Source organism: Tupaia chinensis, unplaced genomic scaffold (assembly GCF_000334495.1).
Source record: "Tupaia chinensis unplaced genomic scaffold, TupChi_1.0 Scaffold000425_1, whole genome shotgun sequence".
NCBI lineage: Eukaryota > Metazoa > Chordata > Mammalia > Scandentia > Tupaiidae > Tupaia > Tupaia belangeri.
The window spans coordinates 2,069,742-2,082,973 of record NW_006159930.1 but is presented as its reverse complement, the minus strand read 5'-3'; the positions used below and the strand labels follow the sequence as shown (position 1 = coordinate 2,082,973).

The following is a 13,232-nucleotide window of genomic DNA, read 5'->3' as shown; positions in this document are numbered from 1 at the left end:
ATATGTACTTATATTTTCTTTTGTTTTTTGTTATAAATAATTTTCAAGAGGCCTTTCTCTAAGTGTTCAAAATGGTATTTCTTTTTCTTTATATGCAATATTTTTCCTAAGTTATTCAGCTCATTATCTTTCAATGTCACTGACATGTATAACTAGATAGCTGTACATGTTCAGTATTTCCCAGCATACAGTACTCATGGCTTATTCTTAGCCCTACAAGGTATTTGTCTCTTCAAATTTATGGCTAGATGCCAATGATCAGAGTACAGCAATTATTATTTTGTGTAGCTTTGTTGGACTGAAATATTAATAGATGACTACTCGTTGACTTTCCAAACCTAGAACAAACAATATAAAACTATACCCTCCCTCCAAATTTACAGAGCTAACAAGACTTTTCCTGTCTCTGCCTGGTAACATAGTTTAAGTCAAGATACTTAGAATGAGCCCTCACTGTTCATTGTAATTCATACTTCCTGGCCAGCTGGCTTCTGTGGTTGGCAACTTTAAATGGCCTGAATTTTAAGGAAGAAAGGCACCACATTTTGGTCTTGGGGTGGGGATAGGTCTAGGAAATTGACCTTATTGGCAGCTTCCAAAATACAAAACAAAAACATAAGACTTAATTATCAGCAGTAGAAGGGATAAGTGACCTGTTTTAGGCTTAAAAGGATCTTGTGTTTTTAAGCTAGGGACCAGAAAGTAGAGAGAGCCAAATTCTTCAAAGCTTGAGGTTTGATTTGTTCCTATGTCATACATTATGTGTATTGAATAAGTTATATTAGTCTTACAGATTCAGGAAACTCTTTCCAGATTCTCTTTGGAAACCTCAATCCCAGTTTTCCTAGCCAGCAAATTTATGCCTTTTTTTTTTTTTTTTGCAACTTCACAGATCTTTTTAAGTGAGGTAGAGAAAGGCTGTATCAGTCAAATGCCACATCAAAAAATCCTCTAACATCAGACATCTATTGAGCACCTCCTTTGGTTTGTACAGATGTCTATATTACAGGGATCACAACATATAATGATTATGTGTAGACACACACACACGCACACTCTTACACATGGACAATATTTACTGGATCATCAGAAAAGTCATGATACATTTTTGCATAGAAAAACAGAAAAAATGCATCATGACTTTTCTGACAATCCAATATTACCAAGATGAAAATGCTAACTGCAACCTATCATTAGTAACACAAAGAAACAAGAATCCCAAATTCCAGTCATTCATATGCCATGTTTTCTCTGCCCTCTAGCCCACTGCATCTACTTTGAATCTCTTGATCTCAAACCCTCTTCCTGGCCTTACTTGGTGTCTATTTCCTCTGTTATCTGAAGCTTTTCTTGACCATGGAGAGTAGGTTGGGCAAGGATCTTCTATGTATCTCGAGCGCACCAAACAATGAGAAATACCTGGAACTTGACCCTGTCTCCCCATTGCCTGTTTATATATGCTCTCTGGCTCTCAAAGGCAGTCATATTCCTGATAATGGGACTGTATCTGGTTATTCTTACATCCTCCACCACCTATAACAGGGCCTGGATTTCATGAACAAACACAGTTATAATAAAATGAGAGCTTATCTCAATTTAGTTGGACATTAACATCGGTATCAAATATTTACTATATGGGTAGTTATAATCAGTAACCATCTAATACCATTTGGTATTTTTAACTGGGCATGTGTTTATTTTTTCTAGAGCAATAAAAGAGTCCTTTACTATCTCTACTTTTGTTCACAGTACTCACTATGTGCCCAGAGATATGTTTCAGGTACTAAAGGGAGAAAGTGTATATGGTTTTTGCCCTACTAGGATTATCCAGACAATGGTGCTGGTACTAACAATTTATGAAGTACTTTCTCCCCTCCCCTTTTAAACATGGTCCACAAATGTAGGAACTGGTGTAGCTTCCTGTATCTGCATCAGTGCCTGGCACACAATAGGGACTAGGCATTTACTGAATGAATGAGAACTAGGCATCATGGTAGATTCTGGAAAGAGGGTATATCATGATAATGAAATTTTAGGGTGATTCTTTTGATATTATCCAACATTAACTGAAGAAAAGAGATTTGGGGTGAATTTTTTAGCCCAGAATTGCCTTCCTTTTTATCTTTTCTAGGTCACCTTCTCCTTTCACTGTTGCGATACAAACTCATGGGGAAATGGCTATTCCATGGTAAGCCTCACCCAAGGACAGGTTGCAAAGGAAAGCCAGAATCACTAGGAAATACCGACTGATACATTAAGTATATTTATAAAACAGGAAAACTTTTTTGTTTGTTTGTTTTGTTATGTTTTTGCCAAAGGGTATGGGTGTTCCCCAAAGGGAGGAGACAGAGAGAGACAGTGAGAGGGAAAGTGAGAAAATAATCCTCCAGGGGATTTGGCCATGCTACAATCCTTTTTTCTCCATTCTCTTCCTGGGATTTGGGGCATGCACACACACATGCTAGGCATGATTTTCAAGCTTCCAGGTTCAGGACTTGAATCATGGTCAGCTGGCCAGCCATGTGGGAGTCTAGTGCCTTAACCACCATGCCACCTGCTGGCCCCCATACGGCAAAACTTTTTAAAAAACTAAAAATACTGAGATTGCAGATGCAATAGGGCAAAGGTCCCCATACAAGAAGTCTCTTTTGTTGAGTATTTTAAAGAGATGGGCATTCCTCAAAACACTCCATGGACTCTTTCAGAATTACATTCTGCATTTTGCTCAACTTTATTAGAATATCTGTATGATGGTAAACCAGACTTGGTATTAAGAAAAACCAAAGCCACTGGGAGACACAACACCTGACAGACTGGTACTGAAGCTGGGTAAAACACATGTTGGCAAGAGAAGGCCCGCAGATCGGCTTGACCCTAGAGCCATGATCATTTTGCAATGCAAACCTTTTGTTTTGGGGTCATTTTAAGAACTGGCCAAACTTCTTCGCTTTTTTGACATTTTTAGTGTCTAACGGTATTTGGCTTGAGATATTTGTCTTAGCTAAGACATTCGTTTTTGTGCTCATATAAAATGTATTCTGCCCCTACCCTCTGCATGCAGAGAGCTGGCTATCTGGAAGTATGGCTTCCTAGCATAGCCTGCTGTCACATGGCCCTCTCTGGACACTCATCTCTTGCTTTTACAGGCCAAACAAGGAGGCCCCTGCTTGTTATGTGTTAAGCAAACTTTGTGGACCTCAGACAAATATAACTTGCTATGTTCAATTTTTTCTTTTCACTGGGACTCTTTTATTAGCAGAAGTTGATTATGTCAAACAGAAAATAAAGTTCTGTTTTTGCTGGCATCATAAAAATATTTAAAGGGATCTTAATAAAATTATCCACAGAACTGTGGTGCTGTGAGTCCTGAGGTTCCTGAAGCCAGCGGGCCTGCTCCACTGCTCTGCACCTGGGCATTCAACTTGCCTTGCTCACAGCTTCCATCCTGAACTTCTATCTTATTTAACTCACACTCTGCTTTTCAGCTTCTTGACATCTTTTTGGATTCTGCATTTAGGCCTTATTTTCCTCTTTATGGCCTTAACTTGCTTCCTGAAACTGAAGCTCTTTCTCTAGATTTAACCTGCTTCCTCCATCTTCAAACATGATTCTCGATGGCTAGACTGCTCCCAGCCACCCATTCTCTCCTGGCCTCTGTGGCGTTATATCTCTACTTAGGAGGTTATGAGCTCGTCTGCAGAATTCATCCTGGGCCCACTAGGAAAACCCAGTTATCTCCACATTGGAAGTGACCCTAAAGGTCACTAACAGCTGACTCTACCCTCCAAGAGAAGTTACTAATTGTATTTACTTTGACTGAGGTTTAATCTGAAGTCCAAAAAATATTAGCGTAGACTCTGAACAGCATTGACTCAGAGCCTAGAAGCGTCTGTGGCAAGCAAGACCCTGGCTAGTCATATTACCTACCACTGATTTACTGAGAAATCTGAAGATGCAGTTGGAAGACATGACATTGCAAACTAACATAAATACAGAATTGCATAGGCATGACTTTTAGCTACTCCATGGGACAAAGATGCAGCAGCAGGAAATACTACTTTTATTGCTCTTAAGGTTGTCTCAGAAACAGCGAGAACTTTCAGCAGATCATTCTGGGGAGCAGCAAAAACCTTTACAACAATAACGCATCTGCAGAAAGTCAGTGGGCTGTTGACCTGCTTTGTTTTATTTTCCCTTTTCTCTTGTCTTCACACTTTGCTTCTTTCACATTTTGCAGTCCTTTGGCCTGCCTTCACCTTCAGGCAAGGACTGGCTGTTACTTACCATGCCCTTTAGTGTCAGATCTGCTAAGGGAGACCGGTTGCCATGGAAATCTGGCCAAACATGTAAATCAACAGTGAGGAAACCCACAGGCTGAGCCTTCTTAATCAGATCCAGGTGACTGTTCAAATATGCATATATACTCTGGCATCTGGAAGAGAAGTAGATTTTGTTTTTAAAAGGGGGGGTAGGGTGGGGGAACAAATTATTCTGCAGAAAGAAACCATTTGTATTTTATCTCAGACCCAGAAAAGAAACAGAGTCCCAAAAGCTGTAGCAAAGAAACTCCCCCAAACCCAGAGAAATGAGCCTACTCATGCACTCTCGAATCACATTGTACTACATCACCAAGAAAGGGTGGCATATCTTAGTGAAAAGGCTGAGGCAGAAGACTGGTTCCAGGGATGGCTTTATTCCTACTAGATGTGTAACCATGAGAAAGTTCTTGAAACCAAAGTTATTGAAACCTGGTGAACCACCCTCTTCTCATCTGTAAAAACAGATATCATAATCCCTGTCCAGCTTACCTCATAGAGCTTTAGAGAAGATCAAAGAAGATTATGTATGCAAAGATAAAGAGTTTTCTAAACTGTACAATACTCTACATATGTAAAGGATTTATTAAAATCAGTATTCCTAATTGCAATAATTATGATGAGATGTCAGATGGAGTCAAATATAAGTTCCCAGAGTCAGGATAAGAGCTCGCTAAGGGAAGTGACTGAACTTTGTGGATGCAATCAGAATATGGAATTAGGGACTTGATTTCCAACTGAAACCCCACCAAATGATATTGTAAAATCTTTTTCACTTTTCAGCAGTCTCAGTTTCTTCATGTGTGGAATGAGGGAATCAGATAAACTCCCTCCTTGTTCAGGTGAGAGGGAGATAGAGAGGTGGTGAGCTTGAAAGTCAAGACAGCACTACGATCAGATCATGATCCTCCCTGTCCTCGCTGAGTAATATGGGTCTGTGACTTAGCCTCCCTGGACTTCACTTTTCCCATTCATAAAACAGGTATAATAACACCTACCTCACAGGGTTAAATATTACTGCATGGCAGAAAGATTCAAGTTAGTTAGCCTTCCTCTCCTTAAAGCTGTTGTATTTTCAAAGTTCTGAACCCATGATTGCAAAAAGAAAAGTGGGTGTTTCAGATGTTGGCATCTGTGTCACTTCCCACTAGTGTCCTTGGAACTAAACTTTAAAGGTGAAAAACCTGGCTTGAATGATGGCAGGAAAAAAAGTATAGGAAATTAATGTCCAAGGAAATCTAATCCTAAGATACTAAAACAATATTTATGATTGGCATTTTAAAAACATTTTAGAAGGAAGGCTTAGTGATTTCTTGTTCTAGTTTTGTGATACCACAAGTATCCTTGTAGATCTCATAAAGTGCCTGAAAGTTTTGTAAACTACATGTAAGGAAATAACCAACCAAATAAGTAGAGCAGTGAATTTCAACCTCCCTTATTTTTCCCCTTATCAGTAGAACTCTTTCTTTAAATTAAAAGATGATTGTTATGTCTTTTGTAAGAAAGAAATGGGAGACAAAGGCAGAGAGAGAGAGAGGAAGATCAGCACCCTCGATAGTGTCAAACACCATGAACTCCTTTCCTAACCAGGCAAGGCTGTGGGTGTGTTCAGCCAGCACCCCATAACCCTATGAGATCTACCAGGGAACCAAACCTAATCTTCCATAATGGGTCCAGGATCGCTTAAGCGGCAAGCCACTGCTGTATCACCAAGCTAAATTAACAATTTGAGTTGTGTGTGTGTGCAACTAACTGTGGGTAAAGGTGAAAATGAATATATACATAATGTGTGCAAGGATGGAGGAAAGGGCAGCCCTACCTACTAGCAATCTGTTTGTTATTGCTATAATACCTCATTTCTACCTGTAAAAATGTTTGATTAGGATAAAGTACTCCTGGGGAAAGGCTCACCCACAGAACAATACCAGTTGCATATTCCTGAACACACACCAGGTTTTCCAGCACTACCCAGTCAGGAAAGTATCACTAGCATCTCTTACCAGAGAACATGTTGAAAGAGATGAAGAGACAGAATTGAGTCAAGACTTCAACTCTTTTTTTTTTTTTTGGAGGGATTTTCATTATAGGGTGCGTGTGCTTGCCAGGAAGACAGAAAGTGAGAAATCACCCCCCAGGGGGGATGGCCATGCCACAATCCCTTCTCCTCCATTCTCCTCTTGGGATCTTGGGCACGCATGCACACGCACCTGGCGTGAGTTTAAGCTGCTGGGTCCGGGACTTGAACCGCGTTCAACTACATGGGAGTCCAGTGACATAGCCATTACGCTAACTGCTGGTCCCAACTCTTGATTGAGTGATTGAATCATGTGCTTTCTGTATCTCAGGTCAAAAATTATTTGTCAGAGTCCCACATTCAAATTCTGTTTTGTAATGAGTCTTTTATAGTTTTAGAAAAGGATCCTCTGAGGCTTCCAGGGAGAGTAGGCCCAGAACATATTGGGGTACAAGATGTCACATCCTGGTTTTCCATCTCTTGGCTCTCTCCACTCTTTGTCCCACAGGAATCACATTCACAAGAAATGCCTCGAGAACATCTTTTCTAGCCAAAAGTCAAGGATCTGCACTAATTCTAACAACTTCACACTTCAGAACAGCACCACTGCTCTTAAGAGTAAAGAGATATTTTTTTTCCCTAAGAGTGCATATCTATAAATCTTTTCATTCTGCCTCTCAAGGAATCTCAGAGCAGGGCATTTGGTTTCAGACATCTGGGTCAATAAGAATCTATAGACCTAATTACTATTGATTCGTCATTGTCTCATTTACTGTGGGTCTTTGCAAACAGAGATTCATTTAGCCTCTACATATATGGTCACTCGTGCACTAATGAGGTCCCTGGAGGATGGGGCATATACTTACCCCTCTGACTCCTAGCCTCCTCACAGCTGTATGTTTATTCTTTGCATGTAGCCATCCCTTGACATGTTTTTTCAATTATACCTTACCATGTGTGCTATCTGAGTATATCATTCAAAATGAAATGCACTTGGAAGACATTAAAATAACTAATGCACATCATTATTCACATCATTTTAACCTTGCTCGATGCCTTTTTTGGTTTTGACTTTGTTTCATTTAGTATGTTTTATCAATTCCTTCTCAAATGGCAGCCTGCCCTCTTCCAGCTAGGGAATCACATATAAACTATGGTCCCGAGAGGATCGTTCTCCCTCCTTCTCATGAACTTCAGGCAAATAAATCCTGTCTCAGAGGGAAAAAAACTTCTTGCTGCTCATTGGGTATGATGAAGAAAATATAGCTTCAACAATCATAAAGTGCCTTCTCTATGTACCATCTGGGTGATCAGGTACACTAAACCTCCCTAAGCCTGGTTTATTTCTGCAAATTGGGGCTAATATTCTATACCTTAATAGGCTGCTATGAAGATTAAATATAGAGTCCAGAGTACTAGAAAATGATAGGTGATAGATAACAGTGTCTTCGTTGTCATCACAGGAAATTCAATTCTAGCTTAAAAAAAAAATCCAAGAGTCAGTGAAGACTCTTTTTTTCCCCTAGATTTTATGGTTTATCATCTTAAATGCAGACAGCAACTCTGGAAACGTTCCTCTCCTCTCCCTTTGCATAAATCATTTATTTAATTCCTTGGATTCATCGTCTAGAACTTCCGTGATCATAAACAAAAAATCAGAATACATGGTATAGCAATAAGAATACTTGTGCTCTTTCTAGGAATAAGAGAAAGTCACGAAAAAGAAGTTTCCATATTGTCTGTCTCCAGGTCCTTACTTCTTGACCCACTGGCAAAATGCATCCATCTCATTCCACTGAAACTGGTCCTACCATGAGGAATAATACAAAGAGTCTTTGAAAAGCTCATAGCTAATGTATAATATGAGAAAACTATGCAAGAATTAAATTTTTTCACCAAAATGAAACTGTATTTTTCCCATTCACTGAATTACTAAATATTTATTGAGTATTTGCTATATTCTAGGCAAAAGGAATAGAAACAAATGATCTATCCAGAGTAATTTTTAATTCTCTGAGCAATGCCTGAGTCCTCATCATAAAAAATCCATTCTGTTAAGTTGGCATCCATTGATTCTTTGGTTAATCTTCATGTACAGTTTTCTCAAGTGTCCTTACAAATATTCCATAATGCTGTAGACCATTACATATTCCAAACCCTGCTTGAAAGATGAGAGGAAGCACTGTTGCCCTTATCTCTGTTTGATGAAGCAGTAGACTGGAGCAAAACTCTTCCTTTTGGTGGCAGTGGAACAGTATGATATTTGAATCCCAGATGCCCATTTTTAGAAAAAGTCAAAGAACAGGGATATAAATAACCACAAATGATGCCAATCAGTGGACTATAAAGAACACAATTTTCTTTATATTACCTGAATACAAAGCATCAGTCACAAGTAGTTATAGAAGACAAAAAGAGAAGCATGGTCAATGATGCATATGTATTCCAAGCATCATGTTTAACCTTGAAGTGGTGTCTGAAAATGAATTTTTCCATTAGTCCACAGAAACTAGCTGCTGTTCCAAAGAATACTGTTCCATGTATACTTACACGCCTGAGCTCTGCCATCTTGGCAGTCCCTACAATTATATGTTAATTCCATTTTTCCATTAACTTTTTAGAGCTCTGCTGTCCCCTCTTTATTGCTAAATCCAACAGACCGTTTTTTATTTTGTTTTACATTTTACACCACTTCTTTTTCATTTGTCCTTCTATTTTTTGTTTCTAAAACACAATTCTTTTTCTTTTCTTTCTTTTCATAGAGTATATGCACTCACCAGACAGTGAGAAAGTGGAAGTCACCCCCCAGGGGTAATGGCCATGCTGCAATGCCTTCTCTTCCATTCTCCCCTTGTGATTTTGGGCATGCATACTCATGTACCCAGTGTGATTTTCAAGCTTCTGGGTCCAGGACTCAACCTGTAATTGGCCATGTGGGAGTCCAGTGTCTTAACCACCACACCACTTGCTTGTTTCAACACAATTCTCTTCATTTTCCTCCTTCCTCTCTGGCTGGTTCTCTTCTACTGCTTATTCCTTAAGTATTTAAAATCTTCCAGATAGCTGGTTTTGTCTCTTCTGTTACTCTTTATTACCCTCGGATGATCCTGTTTTCCTCTTCTGGCTCCAGTTATTTAGGGCTGAGCTCTTCCAAATATGTGCCCTTATCTCCTGCCCATTTCTCTCTCATGAGTTCCAGGTAAAGCATCCAGCTGGTCCTCAAATACCTCCCCTTGGATGTCCAAGCACCTCAACTAAAAATACCTAATATAATGCACATTATCCTTCTGATATAGTCACCCTTCCTTCTGTGTTCCTTGATTTAATCAAAGTCAATATCACTGAAGCATTTGCCTAAGCAACTACTTGGCAGGCAGAGTAGAGTGGGTATTTAAATCTTTCACCAAGACCTGCTGATTCCTTCTTTAAATATCCCTACAACTAGCAAACTTTTTCCCAGCTCAGCTGCTACTACTCTATTCAAACACCCATCAAATGCCTAGATTAGAGCTTTGGCCTCCAAATTTCTCTTTCTGCTTGAACCCTTATTCCCTCCAATTAAGTTGTCTGCACTCCTTCCTAAGTGAGTCTTCTACAATTCAACTCAGATTATGACTCCTCCATGTACAGAAGGTCCTTCCCCCCTCACTGTCCTCAGGATAAAATGCAAACTTTCTTGATGTTTTTTTATTATGTATTTTCTCTCCCTTTCACTGTATTACATACATTCCTCTTCCCTCCTCACTTCTACACACACCATGTTCCAACCACACTAAACTACTTATCATTTTCATAACATGTGTGTTTTAACTTCTGGATGGTTGCTTCTTTGCTCCCTCTTGACTAGAATTCTTTTTACCTTTTTTTACCTGGCCTTTGTTAACCATCATTCCAGACCTGTCTTTGATATCATCTCTTGCAGGCCTTTCTTGTACTCATGCTCTGTCCATTGCCCTTGCTTCCCCAGAAACCCACACTGAGTATGTTCTCTCATCTTCCTTTCTCTCTTCTCCAACTCTAACTTTGTAAAAGGAAAGGAAAAGGAATCCTGGCATGTTCAAGCACCCTCATCACCTATGTTGGGGGTGAGATGTGGAGGTCTAAAAGTAACATTCCTTTTTTTGTGGAGGTCTAAAAGTAACATGCCTGCTCTCTAGTTTGGGAATTAAGAGGCTTTCTGTAGCAACAATGATTATATTATTTCCTTGTTTAGATCTGACAATGGCTAATCAATGTCATTTGGACAAAACCAGTTTCTTATCTTGGCTTATGATAGCTGATCTGGATCCTGAGATGGATTCTGAACTTGAGCTGTGAAATATTGCTTTTCTTGATTAAAAATGAAGATTTTCTGCTGAGACTCGTTCCTCCAGATTCCTTTCTAGAAAGGCACAAACCCAGGCCAGGCGCATTCTGAGATGGATACTGAACGTGAGCTGTGAAATAATGCTTTCATTGGCCAAAAATGAAGATTTTTCTGCTGAGACTTCTTCCTCCAGATTCATTTCTAGTGGACTCTATGCACTAAGTGTCTAGACAGGTCCAAGTGAACAGGATCCAAACATCTGAATATGATTAGGGTCAGAATATTCCTCTATTCTCACTGAATCTGATGCACAAAGAGTGAAAATGGAATGGAAGAGAGATTGCAGATCACCTCATTCTGCATGCTTCTGAATGCTCAGATTAAACTTAAAGAATTAGGAAGAAATGTACCATCCATAAGGTGACTAGAAATCACTGCGGGGTCATAAGAAATATGGGAAAGCAAGAAAATACCTCCCTTCTATGGGAAAAGAATAACTTCTCTTCATCCTCAGACAGTAAATGAAACTCATGAAAATGTCTGATAAAGAACTTAGAATATTCATAATCACAAAACTAACAGAGATGGAAGAGAAGAGAGACAGTCAAGTGCAGAAGAGGCAGGAGAAAGGAGCTGATGAGTTCCAGGAGGTGAGGAAATTCTTGCAAGATCTAAAAGAGGAAATACACACCATAAAAAAGAATCAAATGGACCTGTTAAGAGATGAGGGCTATAATACAGGAAGTCAAAACTTCCCTTGAAAGTATTAAAAGCAGATTAGATCATAAAGAAAATCAAATCTCAGATGTAGAATATAGAATCGCTGGTCTAGAAAAGTCCACCAAGAAGACTGAGAAAATTGCCAAAAAAGAAAAATGAGAATAATATACGAGAAATATTAGGTGCCATCAAATGTCCAGACATCCAGATAATTGGTATCCTTGAAGGTGAAGAGACTCATAAGGGCATTGACAATCTATTTCATGAAATCCTGGAAGAAAGCTTTCCAAACCTAGAGAGGCATTCAAAGATCCAGTCCCAAGAAATCTTGAGCTCCCAATAGGTTCATGCACCTACTATTTGAACAGAATTCTAACCTGTTTCCTGGCTTTAAGTTTTAAAGAAAATTCCTTAGCATTTCTTTGACTTATTAAAGCTAAAACTGATTTTCTTGAAATTAAAAAAATATAAAACAAGGACCCCAAATAGAATTAAACCAAAAAGAGGGACCAGCAGTTGGTGTAATTGCTATGTCGCTGAACTCCCATGTACTTGACCACGGTTCAAGTCCCAGACCTGGTGGCTTAAACTCATGCCAGGTGCGTGTGCCTGGATGCCCAAGATCCCAAGAGGAGAATGGAGAAGGGATTGTGGTGCGGCCATTCCCCAGGGGGGTGATTTCTTGCTTTTTGTCTCTCTCTATCTTTCTGGCGAGCACACGCACCCTATAGCAAAAAATCTCCAAAAAAAAAGAGGAATCAAACCAAGAAGATCTTCTCCAAGACACATTATAGCCAGATTGACCAAAATGACAGACAAAGAAAAGATACTAAGATTGGCAAGACAAAAATGTCAAGTTACCTACAAAGGATATCCCACCAGGCTAACAGCAGAACCTCTCATTGGAAACAATGCAAGTGAGGAAAGAATGGGACAATATATTCAAAGTGTTAAGGGAAAAGCAATTTCAACCAAAAATACTGTATCCAGCAAGACTATCCTTCATATGGGGAAAAAAGATAAGAACATTCTCAGATAAACAAAACCTGAAAGAATTTACCAATACCAGACCAGATCTCCAAGAAGTTCTCAAGGGAGTGCTACACCAGGAAAATTAAATACAGATACACAGAAATAAGAGTTCAAAAACTAAGAAAATGGCCAACTTAACCTTAGGGGCAAGTCTGGAGTTGAATATTATATCTCAGAATTCAATCAGGAAGATCAAACCACAACAGAAGATTAAAGTACATGAGACTGAATTGGTGAAATAGAATTTTAGGATTTTGACTGAAACATTGCTGATTTTCTTCTAGGCTTTGTTTTCCAGTCTTAAGGATTTTTTGTCTTGTCTTGAGCTGTGACGGGTTCATTTACCTACTATTTTGAACAGAATTCTAACCTGTTTTCTGACTTTAAGTATTAAGCAAAGTTCCTTAGCAGTTCTTTGATTTATTAAAGCTAAAACTGATTTTCTTGAAATTAAAAAATACCTATTTAATGATTGTGGGAAGCTATATAGCATCAGCTAGGTGCTACCTTATAGCGTATTCATTCCACGCAGAGTTTCACACCTAAATTCAGACATGTTTTCACAAATATGTATATACCAGCTGAACTTGCTATTGAAAGTAGTTAGATAATTTAAGAAATTTTAAACAACTATACAGTATATTCTGGATGGGGAGTCACATTTTGTATGCTGTGACAATGCTCAGAGAATTCATGTAAATTAATTAATTAAAAAAAATGCTTCAGAAGAAAATTACAGTGTACTTGTCACTAGATTGTAGCTTTTTCCATAATTTTAGTTTAAGGTATTTTGTGAATCAATAAAATGTGAAAAAAAAGTTTAGTATGAAAGGAAAGAAGGGAA

General features: G+C 38.8%; 1 protein-coding gene across 6 annotated transcripts in view; it reads right to left on the bottom strand.

Moving 5' to 3' along the window:
- FGGY (FGGY carbohydrate kinase domain containing) overlaps positions 1 to 13,232 on the bottom strand; it is a 443,688-nt gene that overhangs the window by 112,950 nt on the left and 317,506 nt on the right. For all 6 annotated transcript variants that reach the window (XM_014590284.2, XM_006154914.3, XM_014590286.2 and 3 more), the window contains one exon: positions 4,285 to 4,432. In XM_014590284.2, coding sequence (XP_014445770.1) covers positions 4,285 to 4,432 — 148 coding nt within the window. The remainder of the gene's footprint in view (positions 1 to 4,284; positions 4,433 to 13,232) is intronic.